The 22,512-nt window shown below is 41.7% G+C and overlaps 1 protein-coding gene across 4 annotated transcripts in view; it reads left to right on the top strand.

The window, feature by feature from the left end:
• Nucleotides 1-1,969: 1,969 nt before the first annotated feature.
• Nucleotides 1,970-22,512, top strand: part of Znf318 (zinc finger protein 318) — a 70,823-nt gene continuing 50,280 nt past the window's right edge. For 3 of the 4 annotated variants that reach the window (XR_003378105.1, XR_003378106.1, XM_026785482.1), the window contains exons 1-5: nt 2,263-2,691; nt 4,951-5,102; nt 14,261-14,900; nt 16,376-17,851; nt 20,956-21,055. Coding sequence is in view for 2 of the 4 variants with exons in the window: in XM_026785482.1 (XP_026641283.1) it covers nt 2,263-2,691; nt 4,951-5,102; nt 14,261-14,900; nt 16,376-17,851; nt 20,956-21,055 (2,797 nt within the window). In the remaining 2 variants the exon portion in view is untranslated. Of the gene's footprint in view, nt 2,692-4,950; nt 5,103-14,260; nt 14,901-16,375; nt 17,852-20,955; nt 21,056-22,512 lie in introns of all 4 variants that reach the window. The other variant, XM_005359756.3, reaches the window with a different exon arrangement.

Genomic DNA, 22,512 nt, shown 5'->3' with positions numbered 1-22,512 from the left:
GGACTAATCTTGTATCCTGCTACATTACTGAAGGTGTTTATGAGTTGTAGAAACTCCTTGGTTGAATTTTTGGTGTCACTTATGTAAACTATCAGATTATCAGCAAATAGTGAGAGTTTGACTTCTTTTCCAATTTGTATCTTGATCTCCTTTTGTTGTCTTATTGCTCTAGCTAAGCTTTATTTGTTAAAACATGAACAATATCACTACATCTCCAGTAACTGAGACCCTAGTACACATTGACTTCAAGTAACTACACATCGTAATTTATCTTTTCTCACCTTTACTTAAATTCTATGGTAGTGTAGATAGCTAAATACCTAGATAGTATGATGAAGATGGGGCACATACCTCTCTGTTGGATTAACTTTTTCATTAAAATAAATTTTATTTTAAAAAATCATATCAATTATATAGGATAAAGTGAGCTGTATGTAAGGAAATCCAGCTGGTAAAATTTTTATACTGGGGCCAGGTGAGAGGCAGAGGTAGGCAGATCTTTGTGAGTACAAGGTCATTCTGGTCTATAAAACAAATTCCAGACCAGCCAAGGTTGCATAGTGAGACCCTGTCTCAAAAAAAGCCAAAAAATAAACAAATCAAATTTTATACTGAAATATGAAGTAAGCACATCTCTTTATAAATATGTAAATTGGTTCTATTTTAAACATGAAGATATAAATTAGCCGGGCAGTGGTGGCACATACCTTTGATTCTAACACTTAGGATGTAGGGGTAGGCAGATCTCTGTGAGTTCAAGGCCAGCCTGGACTACGGAGTGAGTTCCAGGATAGCAGAGGCTACACAGATAAACCCTATCTCGAAAAACAAAAACAAAAACCATAAATTAGTAATTAGAAATATTTTATAATTTATGTTTTCTTTGTTTTGACTTTGCTTTGAAAACAGAAATCTAATTTTTATACAAATTTATACAAGTTTCAGATTTGTATTTAGTTGGTGAAAAATATGAAGAGGCTGTTGTTTAGTGTCAACTTATTTTCTTATTTTTCCATTCTATGTATATGAATGTTTTACTTGCATGATTGTTTGTACATCACGGGGTGCCTAGTGTCCAGAGAAGAGTGTGGGATCCCCTGAACTGGGGTCCTGGATGGTTTAGAGCCCCCATGTGGGTGCTGGGAAAAGAATTCCTGAGCTATCTATCCAGTCCCTATTTTTCCGTTTTGACCGACCCCCTATTTGTTCTCCTTTCCAGTTTTTAAAGATTTATTTATATTTTCTGTGTTTGAGTATGTCTCTACGTATGTCTTTGCACCCCTCCTAGGCCAGAGGAGGGTGGGAAGTTATGAATGGTTGCGAGGCGCCTTTTTCTTTTCTTTTTTTTTTCTTTTCTTCTCTTCTCTTTTCTTTTTTTAGGATGCAAATTCCTGAGACTGACATGTGGGGAAATTTTGCTTCTAGTCTGGAGACGAAATTCTGAATGTCTGAAACACTTGGCGGGCTTCTTCCTGCCTGTCAAGGTATAGATTGCTCTGACGGTGAGCGTCAACATTTTACCCTCGTGCTTGGTCAAAACTTCGGAAATTTTACTGATATCTGTTCAACTTTGAGTTTCGCCTCCCTGAACTTTCTCATCCTCAATTTAAACCGCTATAAATTATCGGACTGGAAAGTAGACAATGACAGGCTTCCTCTGCCGGCGGGAGGATGTCCGTGGGTGCTCCTGTTGAGGTTCATAGCCTCCGGGGGGCTTAGGTGAGGCTGTCACTGCTATTCTCACGATAATCATTTACTGTAAATTAGAAGGGCTGGCAGTGGGCAGGAAAAGCGCTGACACGCTCCAGCAGCCTGAGACCCCCGCTCACGGGCACCCAGCGCCAGGGCACAGCGAGTGCCCCGCCCACCGCGCCAGCCCGCTCCGAGTCACGTGGCCCTCGGGGGAGGGGAAGTGGGCGGCTCGGCGGCCGCCATCTTGCGAGCCGAGAGGCGGGGCCTGCGGAGCTGAGGGCGCGCGTCCTCGGGGCCCAAGCGGCTTCCGCGCTCCTCCCCACTTTTTCCTCAGCTCGCGCGGCCGCCGCCCGCGTCCGGCCGCGGGGAGCCTGGGAGGGCGGGGGTGTGTCGGCGCGTACCCGCGCCCTCCAACCGCTGGGCCTCCGGGGCGCGCTCGGCTTGGCCTCGGAGGCGGGGAGGGGGCTGCTCCGGCCGCGAGGGCGGCGCGCTGCGGGCTCGGTGGCAGCGGCGGCGGCTGCAGCTGTGGCGGCGCGCTCGGGGCCCGTGGCCGCGGCGCTCCCGGTAGCCATGTACCGCAGCGGCTCCCGCTCCTCGGTCTCTTCGCACCGGACGAAGGACAGCGGCGTGAGCGGCTCGCGACCCGGCCGCTCAGGGGGCTCCTCCTCAGGCCCGGCGCGCCGCCCCTCCTCGCCGCCGCCCTCTAGCTCGTCGTCGCTGCGGCTCTCCTCCCGCCGGCACCGCTCGCCCTCAGGCCACCGCTGCCGCCGGGCCTCGCCGTCCCCTCCTCGGGGTCGTCGTGGCTCGCCGTCCCCTCCTCGGGGTCGTCGTGGCTCCCCGTCCCCGCCGCGCGCCCGTCGCGGCTCCCCATCGCCACCGCGGAGCCGGCGACTCTACCCGCCGGGCCTGGCTGGCTTCCGAGGCAGCATTCGAGGCGAGTCCCGCGCCGACTTCGCTCGGGACGGCCGCGGAGACCATCCAGGCGACGGCGGCAGTCGGGTAATCCCACCCTTCGCCTGGGTCGCCCCTCGATCCCGAGCCCCGGGGCCTCCACGCGGGAGTCCAAATATTCAAGTCCGCCCCGCTCCCTGACAGCCCTGGGCGCCTCGTTGACACAATAACGGACCCGGGACCCAATGCCCGGTTTCTTGCGAAGAAGCTTTCGCTCTCGCTAAGTGGAAAAGTTAATCAACGCGAGGAGAATTTCTTCCATACTTATTGGCGCCTTGAGGTTTCCCTGGGGTTTGGTGAGATTCATTCCCCTTAAGGCCCGAGTTTAGAGACGCATGTGAACGCCTGATGGCCAGTCAGGACAGCTTGAACCTAAGCAAGCTGGATGCCTTAGCTGTCATGGGGGTCTCACTTGGAGCTGTTGTCAGAAGCGAGGTGTGCATAATCAATTATTGTGATTGCTGCCCGCCAACTAGCGATGTGACAGCAGCTACGAGCGTTCTTTTAGTGCTCACAGCCCCGTGAGGTAAAGCAATGACTGTTGTTACCCCTTGTCGCACAGCTGAGAGGATTCAGCTCTGAAAGGTCCAAGTCACTTGATGGAGGTGACACAGCTACAAGTGAGGGGACTGTGGTTCAGTTCTGCTCGGTTCTCTCAGCCTGCGATGTTAAGTGTTAAAATGTGCTGCGTGAGATGAGGTGGTGGTGGTGGTGGTGGTGGGTGTAGGTCCGAAGTGGAGGGCTTGCAGAACTCTGAAACCCGACTTGGGGTCTCAGGTAGCACTAGAGTTGTGGCAGAGTTCCTGCCCGTGACCTGATGTAGTGGAGGGGTTTGTTTGTTCTCAGTTTATACATCTTTGTTAGTGAAGATTTTCTTTTGGAGAGCGCTATATAAATCATGTATGCTACGACTCTGCTCACAGATAAACTGATTAGTCACATTGTGGAGATTTTTCAAAGCCCTCACTACAGAGGAATCAAAAGTAGAACACTGTACCATTGCTTCCCTCCTCTTCAGGATACTGCATTTGCTCCAGTTCTCTGTCCTATAGGAAATTGTTATCTCCTTTCTCTTCTCCTCTAATCTGAACATTAACCTCATCTAACCTGTTAGGTGTACCTTTAGGGTAAATCACCAGGATGTCCTGTCACCTTCTAGCACTCTGACGACCCTCTTACCTCTTCCTTGGATTCATACATTTACCTTCTTTACAATTTAGCCTTGCTACTCACCAGTTGTTGTTTTTTTTCTGTGTTCAGCAATCAAATTGATTTTTAAAGTCTTTTTAATTAATTGTATTCATATGTCCCTGTGTGTGGTTATGTACTTAGGAGTGCAGGTGCTGGTGGAGACTTTGGATTCCTTGGAGCTAGTTAGCTGCCTGATGTGGGTGTTGTGAACCAAAGTCTGGTCCTTTGCAAGTACAATAATCACTCTCAACTGGAGCCCCCAAACTGATTTTAAATCTTCACTTTATACATTTAATAAGCATTTAATGGGCATCTGTGGTCTTGGCAGTGGTGTGTAGTGTGTTAAATGTGAAATTCAACAGTGAGTTATAGTGTTTGATAGGACTTTAAGGGAAAGAGCCTCCTGAGAAGTGAGCTTTGAGTGAGCAACTTAGAGTAGTGCAAGCACCTTGAGGAAGAGTATAGTTGGGTTACATGACTTTGATTCTTAAAACCCTCCTACGCTCTTATCAAGAATCAAATCCAAATTTCCTAATTAGTCTTGTTTCCCTTCTATCTGTCACATTGCTCCAGCAGTACTGGCCTCTTTTCTGTCACCCAAAGAATTCCAGTTCATTCTTGAGATGTTGAGATGTTGCTCGGCCTGAAACATCTGTTTTCTTTGAAAGACCTATAAGCTTCCCATTTACTTAAGTTGAATGACAACATCTCAGCAATGCTGCCTTTAGCCACCCTACCTGAAGTGATTCCTCCTTTTTCTTAGTCTTTTATGGTTCATGTTTTAGTGACAGTGCTACTTATTGCTACCTTCAGAAGTGCTTAAAATTGGTTTGGCTTTCCTCGCTTAGCTAGATATATATAGGTCCTGAGAGCAGGGATTTTATTTACTTGGCTATTCCCATGTTCCATAAGAACAGGCAGTCATATTTTCGGAGGAGTGAAGAATATAAGCTTTTATCAAAACTATGGATATTTCTAAAATTCCTTTTTCTGTTGCGGAATGGTTCCTTACCATGAGAGACAACAATTTTATGAGTGGGGAATACATTTTATGGCATAAAGATGTCTTCATGTTGACTACCATATGGTTATTCTTTTTTTTTTTAACTTTTGTAGAGACGTTCTCCTGGTCTGTGTTCTGATTCTTCTCTGGAGCAGAGTTTAAGAGTCACTGTTGGCAATGACCACTTCTGTGTTAACACACCAGAATGGCATCGACTTAGTGACCGGTTGGGATCACCAGTTGATAATCTGGAGGATATGGACAGGTAGGCTTCAAATATGGCAGGGTGCACCATACTAATTCTGAAAGGCAGAATATTGCTGTTTTCTGAGTGATGTGTTTGAAGTGTGGTGCCAGCACAAAGTTATCCCCTATGTCTGTGTCTAATAGAAGATAAACACTGGGAAAGACTGAATAGGAAGAGTGTATTGACATGGACTTCTGTTTCTGATGAAATGTGTACCAGGAAAAGAACATTTGGTACAACTAGAAAGAGAACGCTGAGGGAACGTAATCAAATACTAGACCAAAATAAAAATCTAGGAAGAGTCCTTTATACAATGAAGGTTTTTTTGGTTTTTCGAGACAGGGTTTCTTAGTGTAGCTTTGGGGCCTGTCCTGGAACTAGCTCTTATAGACCAGGCCGGCCTTGAACTCACAGAGATCCTCCTGCCTCTGTCTCCCCAAGTGCTGAGATTAAAGGCGTGCGCCACCACTGCCCGACCAATAAAGGTTTTGAACAAAATGGGAAGTCTTTTTTGTTTGTTTGTTTGCTTGCTTTTTTTTTTCCAGGGCAGGTTTTTTTCTCTGTAGCCTTTGCTGTCTTGGAACTCACTTTGTGGATGAAACTGGCCTCAAACTCAGATGTCTGCCTTATTTGTACAAAATATTGGTATATTTTGCACAAACAAAATATCACTCCATTCCCCCTTTTTGTCTAAAATAAAGTATTTTAACTAATATAATATAAGAAAAACTATATACAATTAAGTACAGTAAGTATAGACAAATATATACAGGCAATGATTACATTAACAATGTCTTGTCTACTAGTATTTGACAAATTTGAAGAAAATATTCCATTATCTATCCTATCTTGGTGAGTCCAAAGTCTTGTACCTAGTTCACTTTCTATCTTAACTTGCATTACCATCCAAAACTATCTTTTGTTCTCTCAACCTTATACACTTTACACCTTTTAATGAGTTTCTTCTCTGAGTCTGGTAAACAAGGAAGACTATAACTGTAACTATCTATCTTCAACTCTTGTCTTGGTCTACAGAGTGAGTCAGGGCTACACAGAGAAACTCTGTTTCGAAAAATAAAACAAAATTGTTGAGTGCTAAGGAAGGACAAATAAACTACACTGTGCTGAATTGTATATAGGGATTAAATAATTTTATTACCTCACAATAGTAAAAAGGTAAGGATAGGCATATAGGATAGCATTTTATTCATCTTAGAGCTTATCTTTTATGTTCTCTATCACATTGGGGTTTAATAAATTAGTGATTAATCAAGGAAATAATTGTTTATTACAGGTAATGAGTATTGTATAGAGTATAGGCAGGCAGATGAAGGCAGCTGGGCAGGAAGTCTGAGGACAGAGGTACTACTGGTGCTATTTACTTCAAAGCTCCAATGGCTATGGATGCAGTGAAGCAAGGCAGGACAGTCTTATATAACATTGAGGCTTCTGAAGATAGGGCTTCAAGGTATGTGACTGGAGTGCTAATTGAGTCAACAGCTCTTGCCCTTCAGTCTGCTTCTATTTTGGGAGGTGATTGAGTAGGTGGACTACAGTGGTGGTGGTACAGGGTGTGATTCTCTTCCTTCCTTGCTGGGTTTTAAGTAACCTCAACATTTCCTTCTGTGAGGTCTAAACTGACATTTCCTCTTTGTTATGCACATATGCTCCTGATAACAAACTATCTCTTTAAGTTATAAAAATTTAATTTCCTTCGTAAGGTGTCTAGAACTGTAATATTCCAGAATCATGTGTTTTAGAGAAATATGCTTTAGAGAAAGTGAGGATAAGGATCTAAATGGGAGCTGTGGGTCTGGTTTATATACGTGTGTGTGTGTGATTTTATTTTATTTTATTTTTTTGAGACAGGGTCTCTGTTTAACAGTCCTAGCTGTCCTGGAACTAGCTTTGTAGACCAGGCTGGCATCAAGCTCACAGAGATCCACCTGTCTCTGCCTTCTGAGTGCTGCCACTGCCTGGCTCACAAACATACTTTTTAAAAATAAAGTCTTAAGGATGTTTCCAAAAGGCCATGTTAATACTTTTTTTTTTCTTTTTCTTGAGACAACTGCCCCCAATACTTTTCCCTTTTATTGGTTCTGTAAAGTCTTTTTTTTTAGGTTTTTGGGTAACAGCCAAGTGTCTTAGTTAGGGTTTCTATTGCTATGATGGAACACCATGACCAAAGGAAAGTTGGGGAGGAAAGGCTTTATTTGGCTTACAGTTCCATGTCATAGTTCGTCACTGAAGGAAGTCAGGACAGGAATTAAAGCAAGGTAGGAACATGAAGACAGGAGCTGATGCAGAGGCCATGGAGGAGTGCTCTTTATGGCTTGTTCAGCCTGCCTTCTTACAGAACCCAGAACCACCACTCTAGGGTGGTAGCTAGTCGCTAATCACTAATTAAGAAAATGTTCCACAAGCTTCACTACAACCCGATCTTATGGAGGAATTTTCTTAATTGCAGTTCCCTCCTCTCAGATGACCATAGCTTGTGTCAAATGGCATAAAACTAGCCAGGACACCAAATTATCAAGATTATGTGTGGTCTTACTTTAGGAGCCCTATACGGGACTATAACTTATTCTAAAATGGAAGTATGAACAAGCTGAGTGAAAAATTCTAAGATGTTTGGACACTAAGATACACCAAGTTGTGTATCCACCACTGCAATAAATTTTTGTAACTTTTTTTTCTTGAGACAGTTTCTCTGTGTAGCCCTAGCTGTTTTGAACTCAACAGGCTGGCTTTGAACACACAGAGATCTACCTCTGCTTCCCTAGTGCTGGGATTAAAGGTGTGTGTCACCACTGCCCAGCTGTACTTTCTACTTTTATGAACTTGCCTATTCATGCATTGTTTGATTCTTTGCGACTAGCTTTCACATATATTAAGGTTCATCTATGTTTATAGTGTTTCTTTTTTTTACAGATTTATTTATTTATTATATATACAGTGTTCTGTCTGTCTGTCTGTATGCTTGCTGGCCAGAAGAGGGCACCAGATCTCATTACAGATGGCTGTGAGCCACCATGTGGTTGCTGGAAATTGAACTCAGGACCTCTGGAAGAGCAGTCAGTGCTCTTAACCTCTGAGCCATCTCTCCAGCCCCTATAGTGTTTCTTTTTATTGCCAATAATATTTCATTATATGATATGCCAACTACTGTTTTTTCATTATTAATAAATGGATGAATACCATTGGGTTGTCTTATTTTTAGCTGTTGTAAATAATTCTGTTATGAATGTTGTTGTATAAGCTGCTTTGTGAATTTATTTATTTATTTATTTATTTGATTTTTTTTAAGACAGAGTCTCTCTGTAGCCTTGGAGCCTGTCCTGGAACTAGCTCTTGTAGACCAGGCTAGCCTCTAACTCATAGAGATCCTCCTGCCTCTGCTTCCCGAGTGCTGGGTTTAAAGGTGTGTACCACCACTGCCGGGCCTTTGTGGATTTATATATCTATAGACAAATGTTTCTCAACATTCCTAATGCTGTGAACCTTTAATACAGTTCCTCATGTTGTGGTGATGCCTAACAATAAAATTATTTTCTTTGCTACTTCATAACTATAATTTTGCTACTGTTATTCAATGTAATGTAAATATCTGATATTCGACCCCTGTGGAAGGGTTGTTCAACCCTCCAAATGGGTCACGACCCATAGGTTGAGAACCACTGCTATAGACAGATATTTTATTGTTCAGATTACTTTTGTGAAATCAGGGACTAACCCCAAGGCCTGTGTATGCTAGGCAAACAACCTGTCATTGAGCTATTCTCCAGGCTCATGTTTTAATTTGTTTAATGGACATTTGTAAACACATATAAATAGAATAAAGCTGACCAGTAATGGTGCACACCTTTAATCCCAGCACTCAGGAGGCAGAAGCAAGTGGATCTCTGTGAGTTCCAGTCCCATCTGGTATATAGAGCAACTTCTAGGACAGCCAGAACAACACAGTGAAACCCTGCCTTGAGCCCCTCTCCCCAAAAGAATGGATACTATTTGGTTCTAGAAAAGTATCATCAGGGAGGGTGAAAAGGATAAAAAAAGGGGGGGCAGTTGGGCAGATATAATCAAAGTACATTATGCATATAGGAAAATTTCATAATGTGTTGTAACATGAGGGGCTGGGCTTTTTGGGGTTTCTGTCCCGCCCGGTTCCCCAGCTGTTTAGTCCCAGAGAAAATCACACAGAGATCTCTATAAGTTATAAAACTGATTGGCCCATTAGCTCAGGCTTTTATTAACTCTTAGAATTTATATTAACCCATTATTCTTATCTATGTTAGCCATATGGGTCAGTACCTTTTTCGGCGGGGCAGGTCACATCCTGCTTCTGTGGTCTGGGCAGGAGTGCCATGTATGCTAATAAAACAATTTTTTAGAAAATGTATTTAAACTCATTTTATGTGCATTGGTGTGGGGGTGTCAGATCCCCTAGAACTGGAGACACAGACAGTTGTGAGCTGCTATGTGGGTGCATACAATTGAACCCAGGTTTTTGGGGGAGAGCAGCCAGCTCTCTAGCCCCTAAGAATAATTTTTAAAAATAGAAAATACAGTACAGTGAGCCTTCATGTTCCTTTTTTCTTTTTTAGAGATCTAGTTTTAAACAATTTGTCAGTAGGTGGTGGTGGCTTATCCTGTAATCCCAGCACCCTGGAGGCAGAAGTAGGAGCACCTCTGAGTTCGAGGCCACTCTTGTCCTAGGACAGGGCTACACAGAGAAACCCTGTTTATGAAAAACCAACCAAGCATCCAAACAATTGCTCTTAGTGAAGGCTGCTGTTGCTGTTGTTTTGAAACAGGGTCTGGGATTAAAGGCATGTACTAGCGTGGCCAAGGCTTTTAGAGTGTCTGTCACTGTACTACTTTAGGCTACAGACAGTGGTGATTCTTTTTAGGACTCACATTTTTTAATTTAAAGTTTTGTGTGTCTTGAGTGTTTACGTGTTTGTATGTGTGTGTCTGACTTGTATGACCAGAAATGGAGCTATAGATGGTGGTGAGCTGGGTACTAAACCCAGGTCCTCTGGAAAAATAGCAAGTGCTCTTAATCACTGAGCTATCTTGTTTCTCCAGGACTGTCTCTTATGACAGCCAGTTTTCTTTTAACCCCTAGGAAAAAGAAAGAAGGAGTAAATTTATAATAAGCAGCCTGACTGTGGACTATATTTATATGATAGCTTCTGGTTTGGTTTTGTTTATTTCTAACTGTTCTGTGCCTCCTTCTATTGCATCCCCTTTTGCTGGCAATTCAAAGTCTGCTGAGGTTTTCTAAGAGCCACCTTATTTGTAGCTTCTTGATACTTACTGTCATATTAGATATTGAGGTAGTGTTTCATTTGGTGGTGACATATCCTAGTGAGGAAAGGAAGATAGGTGACCTTGCTACTATAATACAGTTTAGGAGGGTTTTTTCCTACACTAATATGAAACTTGTTGATATATAGTTGGTGGTTTGGTGATAGTGAATCAACTTGAGTATTCCCCCTTAAATAGGTGTATTTATGGTTGATGTACAGAGCAAACTTTTTGTGTTTCAGTGAGATTTCAGAGGCCATTCTTAGTTTAGTCCTAGTCCTATTTCATAATACATTAAGACCTCAAAATTATCCAGATTTTTTTTAAAGGTTATTTCTATGGGGCTGCAGAGATAGCTCATTGGTTAAGAGCACTGGTTGTTCTTCCAGAGAACCCCCGTTTGATTTCCAGCACCCACATAACCCCTCACAAACATCTGGTCTCAAGCTCATGGTGATTATCCTGCCTCAGCCTCCTAAGTCCTAAGATTACTTGTTTCATTATTGTTTTTTTTTAATTTAGATGAAATTGGATTTTAAAATTCTAAAGGATCTCCTGGCATAGAGGATGTCTGGGCCAGCAATGTGTCTCAGCAAGTAAAAGCACTTGCCTGAAGACCTGAGTTTGATACCTAGCACACATATAGTAGGAGAGAACCAAGTCCCACAAGTTCTCTTCTGATATCTATATATGGGCCATGAATCACATGTGCCCACATACATATAGACATGTACACACAAAAAAAAATTTTACATGTAGTTTTAAAAAATCCTAGAGGATCTTTTCCTCTAGGATGGGATTATTTCCATCTGTGATTTAAATTAAAACCCTTGTCTTTTGAGTCATAGAAGCTCTGTGGCCATAGTGTCCTGAAATAGCTAGGTTTATTATCTACTTCTAAACTAAAAAAAGAACCATCTTATCCTGAATTTTTACCTGTATGCTACAAAGATCTGAGACCTTGGTATTTCTGAAAAATAAAGATACACAGTGAACCAAAACATTTATTTTTTGGGTCCCATGGTAATAGACTTCTTGTGGATATCCAGGCAAAGCAGGAAAGAGCATGACCAAACAATTTTTTATTGATATTTATTGAGCTCTACATTTTTCTCTGCTCCCCCCTTCCTTTCCTCTCACCTTTTCAATCCTCCCCCAAGATCCCCATACTCCCAATTTACTCAGGAGATCTTGTCTTTTTCTACTTTCTACTTCCCATGTAGATTATATCTATGTAAGTCTCTCTTAGTGTCCGCATTGTTGTCTAAATTCTCTGGGATTATGGTTTGTAGTCTGGCTTTCTTTGCTTTATATTTAAAAACCACTATGAGTACATGTGATAATTGTCTTTCTGTGTCTGGGTTACCTCACTCAAAATAATGTTTTCTAGCTCCATCCATTTTCCTGCAAAATTCAAGCTGTCGTTATTTTTTTTTCTTTTCTTTTTTTCTTTTTTTTTTTTGTTGTGTAGTATGCCATTGTGTAAATGTACCACATTTTTCTTATCCATTCTTCAGTCTAGGGACATTTAGGTTATTTCCAGGTTTTGGCTATGACAAACAAAACTGCTATGAACATAGTTGAGCACATGTCCTTGTGGCATGATTGAGCATCCTTTGAATATATCCAAAAATGGTATTAGTGGGTCTTGAGGAAGGTTGTTACCTAATTTTCTGAGAAATCACCACACTGACATCCAAAGGGGCTGTACCAGCTTATATTCCCACCAGCAATGCAGAAGTGTTCCCTTTCCCCCACAACCTCTCCAGCATAAGTTGTCATCAGTGTTTTTGATCTTGGTCGTCCTTACAGGTGTAAGATAGAATCTCAGAGTTGTTTTGATTTGCATTTCATTTTCTGATGACTAAAGATGTTGAGCATTTCCTTAATTGTCTTTCAGCCATTTTAGATTCCTCTGTTGAGAGTTCTCTTGGTAGGTCTATACTCCATTTTGTGAATTGGATTATTTGTTCTTGAGATGACCAATGTCTTGAGTTCTTTGTATATTTTGGAGATCAGACCTCTGTCTGATGTGGGGTTAGTGACGATCTTTTCCCATTCTTTAAGGCCGTCTTGTTGACCGTGTCCTTTGCTTTTCATAAGCTTTTCAGTTTTAGGAGGTCCCATTTATTAATTGTTTCTCTCAGTGTCTGTGCTGCTGGGGTTATATTTAGGAAGTGGTTCCCTGTGCCAATGCGATCAAGTGTACTTCCCACTTTCTGTTCTATAAGGTTCAGTGTGGCTAGCTTTATGTTGAGGTCTTTGATCCATTTGGACCTGAGCTTTGTGCATGGTGATAGATATGGGTCTATCTTCATTCTTCTACATGTTGATATCCAGTTATGCCAGCACCACTTGTTAAATATGCTTTCTTTTTTTTCCATTTGATATTTTTTGCTTTTTGTCAAAATCAGGTGTTCAAAGATGTGTGGATTGATATCCAGGTCTTCTATTTGGTTCCATTTGTCCTCTTGTCTGTTCTTATGCCAATACCAGGCTGTTTTCAGTACTATAGCTCTGAGTAGAGTTTGAATTCTAGGGGATGGAGAGATGGCTCAGTGGTTAAGAGCATTGCGTGCTCTTCCAAAGGTCCTGAGTTCAATTCCCGGCAACCACATGGTGGCTCACAACCATATGTAATGAGGTCTGGTGCCCTCTTCTGGCCTGCAGACCATTTTTAAAAAATATTTATTTATTTATTTATTTATTATGTATACAATATTCTATCTGTGTGTATGTCTGCAGGCTAGAAGAGGGCACCAGACCTCATTACAGATGGTTGTGAGCCACCATGTGGTTGCCGGGAATTGAACTCAGGACCTTTGGAAGAGCAGGCAATGCTCTTAACCACTGAGCCATCTCTCCAGCCCCTAGAATCATTTTTCTAAATAAATTCTCAGTTAATGCTAGGGTTGCCAGTCCTGATAAAGAGCTTAAATTTAGCTAGGCGAGTTTTTATTGTTGTTACTATTTTGTTTTTAAGATTTATTTATTTTTATGAGTTTGGGTGTTTTTCCTGCATGTTTGTCTCCGCACTGTGTTCATGTACATGAGGAAGACATCTGAAGAAGGCATTGGATTCCCTGGAATTGAAGTAATAGATAAATAGTTGTGAGCCCATCATGTCAGTGCTGGGAATCAAACCCATGTCCTCTAGAAGAACATGTGGTGCTTTTAACAGAAGAGTCATCTCTCCAGTCCCTGTTATGTTTTTTTGTTTTTCCAAGGAAGTGTTTTAGTATGTAGCCCTGGAACTCAGAGTTGCCTACCTCCCAGGTGCTGGGATTAAAGGCTATATCTGATCTAGCTAGTCCAGTTGAATCAATTAGGACTCCGATTTTTTTTTAAGATTTATTTTTATTTTTCAATTATGTGTATTGTGTGCTTCTTTGTGAGTATATACATGTGAATGCAAGTGTCTTTATAATCCAGAAGAGGGTGTCTAATCCCCTGAAATTGGAGTAAGCCATTGAACATGGGTACTGGGAACTGAACTTGTGTCCTCTAGAAGATAGTATGCAGTCTTAGTTGCTGAATCATTTCTCTAGTTCTTTGGTCTCTTTGTGGTATTTTGTATCTCCTGGGTACCAGTGTGATACACTGCATCCTTAGACTAATACTTAATGTAAGTGTTCTATTGATATATTAGTGATAACACCTCTTGATTAGAAACTAAAGCTGATGCTGATGACCCTGGGAAAGGGAGCGGAAATGTTCCATGTGTAATGTGTCTTTGGATTTCAGACACACTTTACTTTTGCTTTAAGTCTTCTTTTGTCCCCTTCCCAAATAATATTATTTTAGCATTGTCTGGCCATTCTCTCTCCAAGTCCAGCATATTCAATGATGCTTGTCTCTTTTCTCAGGGATGATCTGACTGATGATTCTGTCTTCACACGAAGCTCCCAGTGCTCTCGGGGTCTTGAACGATACATTTCTCGGGAAGAGGGGCAACTTAGTCCCTTCTTGGGACAACTTGATGAGGACTACCAAGCAAGAGAACCTTTTTTGCATAGAGCTGAGTATAGCTCCCATATCAGTTGCCATGATGAACTGTTGAGGGGAGCAGAACGGAGTAGAGACAAACTCAAAAGCTCCTCTTACTCCGTACGATCTGAGGAAAGAAGTCGGGAGACCAAAAGGCCCCGTTATGATGACGTGGAAAAGGTACATGGCATAGGAGGGGATCACTCAAGTTTTACATCTGGGACTCGCAACTATCGACAGCGAAGAAGAAGCCCAAGCCCAAGGTTTCTAGACCCTGAGTTTCGAGAACTGGACCTTGCCAGGCGAAAGCGAGAGGAAGAGGAGGAACAAAATAGGAGCTTGAGTCAGGAGCTTGTGAGAGTTGATGATGGAACTAGCTGTTCCATCCCTGGGTTGTCAAGTGTCCTAACAACATCAGAGCCAGAATATTCTTTGCATCGGCCTGAGGAAGTTCCTGTGATGCCCAAGAAGTCCATTCTGAAGAAGCGAACTGAAGTGGACGTGAAACCATCTGTGCAGGTCTCTGTTGTATTTTTCTTGATAGTCCCTCTGATATCCTAAATCCTGATACTTTCCTGGGACTGTGTTCCTTAATGGTGTCTGAGTAACTTGTGCTGTGCTGACATCTTATGCCTGTGATCAACCCCTTCTATGACTCTCCAGATTAAACTATAGGCTCATAATGCACCAACAAGGGCTCTGATTTAGAAGAGTATCTGCCTTGGGTTTTTCCCTCCTTAAATTGAATAGCCCTATGGGAATCTTTGAATATGGATTCTTGGAAATGAAGCTTAAGGACAAAAGGAGAAGATAATCCAGATTTCTTCATCTTTTTAGAAGAAGACAGTATATGAGTTGTAGAACATAAGACTAGAAATCAAGTGATTCTGGTTTAGGAACTACCAACTTCCTGTGTAAATTTGAGATAAATCACAATTTTTCTGGCCTTAACATTGCTTTTTCTTTCTATGAAAAGATAGTCAGGCAAGACTACTAGTGTGACTAGAGGCTTCTGGGCCAGTACTAAAGTACTTAGAGAGGCAAGGGGAGGTTGATAGGTTAGAGTTCTAGAGTTTCCTGTTTCCAGAATAATCCTACTTCTGTGGTTTTCTTTTGGTCATCAATAGATACCAAAATAAGTTGGGTGAAATGGTACACACCCATAATCCCATCATCTGAGAGACCAGTGCAAGAGGATTCCAAGTTCAAGTCTATTAGGGCACATTGCTAGATAAGGCCAGTCTGAGCTACAAAGTTAGACATGGCTGGAGACAAGCCTGATGGCTCAGTTTGATTCCCAGATTCTAACTCCTGAAAATCCATACATATACAGTGCTCATGTGTGCCCTCCTCCCCTCTGTCACACAACACACTGTGCTCATGTGTGCCTGTATATTCACACACCATATACAGTGCTCATGTGTGCCCTCCTCCCCTCTGTCACACAACACACTGTGCTCATGTGTGCCTGTATATTCACACACCTCTTACCTGCTCTCTCACACTTGCATACATCCACACACTGTGCTCATGTTTGCCCATATAGTCACACTTCTACACATACACACACACAACACACACTATGCTTATGTGTGCTCATATATTCATACACCTCCCCCTTCCTCTTACATACACACTGTACTCAGTGTGCCCACATAGTTACACACCACCTACCCCAACAACAATAATACAGTTCTTAAAACAAAATAGGAAAACAAGCTAAAGAAAATATCTAAAATATTTTTGAATTCAGATTCCTTGATAAAGAGTAGAACACACAGGTAAAGCTCACAACCACTCTGTCTACTTCAGTTCCTTTTCTCTTTTTCTCCTTGCTATGGTGGAGACAGTTGAAGAGATGGGGAACTTGTTTCTTGAACTTAGATGACTTTCCTTTTATAGTTAAACGTCTCCTATTCAAGAAACATCTCAGGTACTAGTGTTCTGTGATTCCTCATAGCTGCTCAACCAGTGTCTTGTGTTTGTGTTTGCAGCTTGAGAAATTTCCCAGCAGTACCAGCTCCAGTCAGGATCGTCCTCTCTATTCTGAACATTCACCACTAAGTGGTGCTGTTGCTACTTTTGCTTCAGAGATGGAAAAAAAGGGGACTGCAGTGGCGGCTGACCTGAAGGAACCTCAGAGTAACATATTCCAGTGGGGTCCCCTCCATGAGATATCTAAAGACAACAATCCTCTCAGTGAAAAATTTGACAGTGTTCTGTGCTATAAGGAAAAATTGAATTTGAAAGCTGAGGGACTTGAACGACATACAGACTTCTTACTGCCCCATGAGAGAGTTAGCCAGGATGGCAGTGGCTTTTCCCGAATTCTGGGCATGTTGGCTGATCCTACCAGTACACAGGAAAAAAGAAGACGTAGTTTCCCTGATATTGAGGATGAGGAGAAATTTCTTTATGGGGATGAAGAGGAGGATATAAAAGCAGAATCTCCACCTAAGTCCCTTGGGGACTCTGAGAGTAAAGATTTGAAAAAGAAAGCAAGCTCTCTGCCCTCAACTCCAGCCATAAAGCTAGAATCACTAGAAGAGAGCAATCCGGAATATGCCAAGATTCATGACTTGCTTAAGACCATAGGACTGGATATTGGAGTAGCAGAAATTAGTAAGTTGGCTGCACGAACCCAGGAACGACTTCATGGCAAGAAGCCATCATCACGCTCCTTAACTGACAGACGTTTGTCTGCTGACCGACGATTATCTGCTGACCGACGTTCGTCTGCTGACCGGCACTTTTCAGCTGACTGCTGTTCCTCAGTTGACCACAGTTTCACAACTGATCTGCGCTCATCAGATCATCACAGACTGGAGAGCAGGGAGGCACATCACAGCAACACTCAGTCCCCAGAAGTATCCCACCCACACCCAGCCTCCCCAGTAGATCCTTACCTGCTCACAAAAAATAGCTCTCCTTTCCTAAAGTCTGACCATCCAATGGGTCACGTTACAGGACCAGAGGTAGTTGGCAGTGGGTTTCAGTCACCTGTTGCCGTTAGGTGCATGTTGCCATCAGCCACATCTACCCCAATTAGGCTTCCACACTCTGCTGCTTTATCCCAGTTCTATATACCAAGAGCTTCTCAGTTTGCTGCACCTCGGATACCTCCAAACTACCAGGGATCTGTCATTCCTTCTGCCTCTTTTGATGCTTACAGGCACTACATGGCATACACAGCCTCAAGGTGGCCCATGTATCCTGCCTCTCAACCATCTAGCCACCCTTTACCTGAACCACACAGGCTAATACCAACAACCAAACAAGCTACTCATAGTAGCCGTCCCAATCTCCGTGTGATCCCCACTGTGACTCCTGAAAAGTCTAAACAAGAGGTATCAGCGCTAGGCTCAATTTCTGTTAAGCAGGTTCCTGTTCAGGTGTCCATTCCATCACTCATAAGATATAATTCAGAGAAGATCTCTGATGAAAAGAACCGTGCCTCTCAGAAGCAGAAGGTGAATATTAGCTTTGGGCATCTCATGCCTGAGTTTTCTATTTCCATTTAGCAAAAAACATAGTTTTTAGTTTGTACATGTTTTTTTTTAGAGGGGGTGAAAATTTGTAAGACCTTTTGTACTTTAAGCTTCTTGGAGGTTTACATCATTACCCAAGTAATGTACATAATAGCCCCTTTGAGGTTCTAATATTTTGTTTTTATAGGTTCCACTGTGATGGCTAGCCTTTTTAAGTTTATTTCTCTGAAATATGAATAGTCTGAAGATACTGAGGGTAGAAGCTAGGAACCTTGAAGTATCAGAAAGTCTTTATCTTTTTTCATTTAAAGAATTTAATCCCTTAAAGATAAAAATTTAATTTTCTGTGGTATTCAAATGCTTTGAACTTTAGCCTTAAGTTTCATTGATAGTCCTAAGTTTCAGTAAAGAAAAAAAATGTAAACTTCAAGAAAATGTTTGGGAGGAAAAAAAAAGCCAGTTGGTGGTGGTGCATGTCAGTAATCCCAGCACTCAGGAGGCAGAGGCAGGCTGATCTCTGCAAGTTCCAGGCCAGTCTGGTTTACAGAGTGAGTTCCAGGACAGCCAGAACTGTTACACAGAGAAACCTTGTCTCAACAAAACAAAAGACAACAAAAAGTGTTTTGGAGATGGAGCTCTTCTCTTTAATATCCTAACACTAAAGACTGAATGGTTTTCCTCATTTGTCTATTAAAGACAAGTCATTTCTTTTTTTTCTGTTAGCTGGTAGTAACTGGTTAAGAGATAATAAATTCAGGACAGCTATGTCTGTTTGTCTGTTTGTTTGTTTTGAAACCATGGTCTTGCTATGTAGCCCTTACTGGCCTAGAACTTACTCTGTAGACCAGACTAGCCTCAAACTCAAAGGATCCACCTGCCTCTGCCTTCTGAGTGTTGGGATTAAATGCATATGCCACCATGCCCAACCTGTATCTGAATTTTAAATTTAGTTTGACTTGTGTAACCTTGGGTGAGCTTCTTTTTTGTTGTTTGTTTTGATTTGGGGTTTTTTGTTGTCATTGATTTTTTGTTGTTGTTAGTTTTTTATTTTATTTATTTTTTTATAGATTGTTTCTCAGTGTAGCCCACGCTGCCTTGTAACTAGCTTTGTAGACCAGGCTGGTCTGGAACTCAGAGATCCACTTGCCTCTGTCTCTGCCTCCTGAGTGCTGGAATAAAAGGTGTGTGCTGCCACCACCTGGTGAGTTGTTTTTCTTTCTTTTTCTTTTTTAAGATTCTTTTTATTTTAAAATTAAGAATTTACTTAGTTTATATGTATGAGTGTTTTGTATGTGTTATGTCTACATGTATGTCTGTGCACTATATATGTGGCTGGTGTTTTGGAGACCAGAAGAGGGCTTCGGATCTCCTGAGACTACAGAATTACAGGCAGTTTTGTTTCACTGTGGAAGTGCAGGGGATATATAGGGCTTAGGTTTTCTAGAAGAGCAATCAGTGTTCATAATCACTGAGCTACCTCTCCAGCTCCAAGATCTACTTTTAATTTTGTAGATACACACACACACACACACACACACACACATATTTGTGCACATATGAGTGTAGGTATTCAGGAAGTCTAGAAGAGGATATAGGATGCCCTGGAACTAGAGTTACAGGCAGTTGTAAGCCACCTGATGTGGGTATTGGGAACTGAATTCAAGTCCTCTACAAGATCAATACATGCTCTTAACTGCTGAGCATTCTAGCCCTGAGATACTTAATCCTATATGACCTTACTTTTCCTAATGTAAAATGGAGAAAATGTGAAGCTTAAATAATATTAAATACATAATACAGCTGATATAATGAATCATAACCACATTTCACTCCTTTTCTTCATCTTTACCCCTGGGTTCAGTGTCACTATGCAGTGGTGTTGTCAATGGCTTTACTTCCTGCTTGAAAACTTTCTAGGTAGTATAGTTCTGAATAAAAGGATAAAATCCTGGTTTTGAACTTGGATCTGAATAAAGCGTTACTTTGACTACAAACAAAGCTTCTATGTCCAGGCATTTGAACTCTGGCTGAAAGGTTGTTTTGAGACTGGGTCTTGCTCTGTGACCCTGGCTGTCCTGGAGCTTACTATGTAAGACCAGGCTGACCTTGAATTTACAGCAATCCTTTTGCAAAAGCATGTGAGTGCTAAGATTTAGAGGTAAGTGCCACTGCACTAGACTTTAAGATACCAGTGTAAGAGCTAAATAGAAAAGAAGGATGTTGGAAATAGGGACTCCTAAAACAATTTATAAAGGGTATAAATTCATTCTGGCTGGGCAGTGGTAGCCCGTGCATGCCTTTAATCCCAGGACTCAGGAGTTAGAGGCAGGCAGATCTCTGAGTTCCAGACCAGCCTGGCTTACAGAGTGAGTTCTAGACAGCCAGGGCTACACAGAAAAATTACGTCTTGAAACACCAAAAAAAAAAAAAAAAAAAAAAGGGAGTGACCATGACCCGTGAATACAAATAACATGTTTCACTCTGGAGGGTTTTTGTTTTTGAAACAGGTTTTCCTCTCTAGTCCTGACTGTCTTGGAACTAGTTCTGTAGACCAGACTGGTCTGGAACTCACAGAGATCCGCCTGCCTCTGCCTTCTGAGTGCTGAGATTAAAGGTGTGTGCCACTACTACTTGGCTAAGTTATGTGAGATTTTTACTAGTTACAGAACAAAATAAGTTATAAAAGTATTTACAGAATATGTTGGGCAGTGGTAGCACATGCCCTTAATCTCAGCACTCAGGAGGCAGAAGCAGGCAAGATCTTCGTGAGTTCAAGGCTAGCCTGGTCTACAGAGCGAGTTCCAGGTTAGGCTCCAAAGCTGCACAGAAACCCTGTTAAAAAAAAATTGTCTGGTTTTGGTTTTGGTAGTCACAGGATGTTAGGTCAGACAGTCCACAGGTGTGTGCTGTGGGTGATTTTAAGGAGAGTCAAAATAGTTTGGCTCTGGTCTTCAACAATTTAACTCTCCACAGTCACATCACCGTATAGAATCGTTAACACAGGTGTGACTCTGCCTTCTCTACATGCCCTCTTGATCTTTTCTGGGAACTTCAGATACACTCTCTTACTGTTTTGTACTCTGTAGGTTATTGAAGAGAGAGAAAAACTGAAGACTGACCAGGAAGCCCGACAGAAGAAAATGTTTTATCTCAGGACTGAGCTGGAGCGGCTTCATAAACAACAAGGTATCAGGCAACCCCTTGTCTGACCTCCTTGTCGTGTAGATAGTAACTGTAGGAGACCCCAGTACAGAGGTGCTGGTGCCCAGATGTGGGTCAGCAAGAGAGGTGTGGGCATAAGCCTAGAGGAAAGTTGTATAGCCATGCAGAGTCTTCAGGTAGTCCTCATCTCTCAAATTATTAATACTTCTGTTCCCCTGTTCTTTCTCTTTCTACCCACTCTCTCTTCCTCTCTTTGTATTTGAGTATGCAGTTTGTTGGTTTTTTGTTTTGTTTTGAGACAGGGTCTACTCATTTTGTAGACCAGGCTGGCCTCAACTCAGACATTCACTGCCTCTGCCTTTTGAGTGTTGGGGTTAAAGGTGTGTGCCACCATGCCTGGCATTTAATGTGTAACTTTTCCTGAACTCTTTTAGAATAAGTTATAGATATGATACCCTTTAGAACTTCATTATGTATTTCCTAACAGGAATTCAAGTATACAATACACTAATCAAAGTTAGAGAATTAGGAATAGGCTGATGGCTTGCTGTGCAAGCATGAGGACCTGAGTTTAGATTCTCAGAACTCACAGAAGGTCAGATACGTCTATAATCCCAGCATTTCTCTGGCAAGATGGGACTCAAAAACAAGAGAATCCCCACAAGCCTGGTGTATGCAGCAGCAGATGAAATTCTTTTCAAGCAAGGTAGAAGGTGAGGACAGATACCCAAGCTTGCCCTTTGACTTCCATAAGGATATATGTGAACTTGTGCACACACACAGAGTCATATACACACGCATGCAAAAAGATTTTTAAAATTAGGAAATTAATTGTAATAGCTAATCTCCAATGTTACTTATATTTTACCATTTGTTTTATCACAAAGATTTATTACATTCAGTTGTCAGTCTTTAGTCTTTTACCATTTAATAATAGTTCCTGAGCCTTTCTATTCATAATTTGATATTTTAGAAAAGTCATTTATTTTATAGGATGTTTATTAATTTATCCTTAATTTGTCTGCTGTTTCTTTATGATTAAGTTTGGATTATACGTTTTGGCAAGACTGGCAAAAACAATGTCAAGTTTACATTGATAGTGTCTTTCAGGGGAAATCTTTGAAACTATAGTAAAAATTATTCTTGAAGCTTCTTTCCACCAGTTTTAATTAATGTTTCTACCCTGAGAAACTTGTTTTGATGGTTGTTAAGTAGTGATTTTTCTAATTTTGTTATTCCTCCTATGTAGTGTGGTTTCTGTTTTAAGAAGGGACTTCTAACCCCTACCCCAATTAGTTTAGTCATTGTATGAGTATGAGTATATATTTATTCAGTGATAATTAGGTTATCATCTGTCATTGTCATTATTTATTTCCATGCTAAAATTTTTCCATATTTATCTAATGGGGACCACTTTGAGTTGTTGGTAGTGTCCTTTTGATATCCGCTCATCACTTTAAGATCTCTTTTTAGAGCCGGGC

Source organism: Microtus ochrogaster, linkage group LG2 (genome assembly GCF_000317375.1).
Source record: "Microtus ochrogaster isolate Prairie Vole_2 linkage group LG2, MicOch1.0, whole genome shotgun sequence".
NCBI classification, from domain to species: Eukaryota; Metazoa; Chordata; class Mammalia; order Rodentia; family Cricetidae; genus Microtus; species Microtus ochrogaster.
The sequence above is the reverse complement of the archived record's forward strand: the minus strand, read 5'-3'. Positions and strand labels throughout refer to the sequence as shown.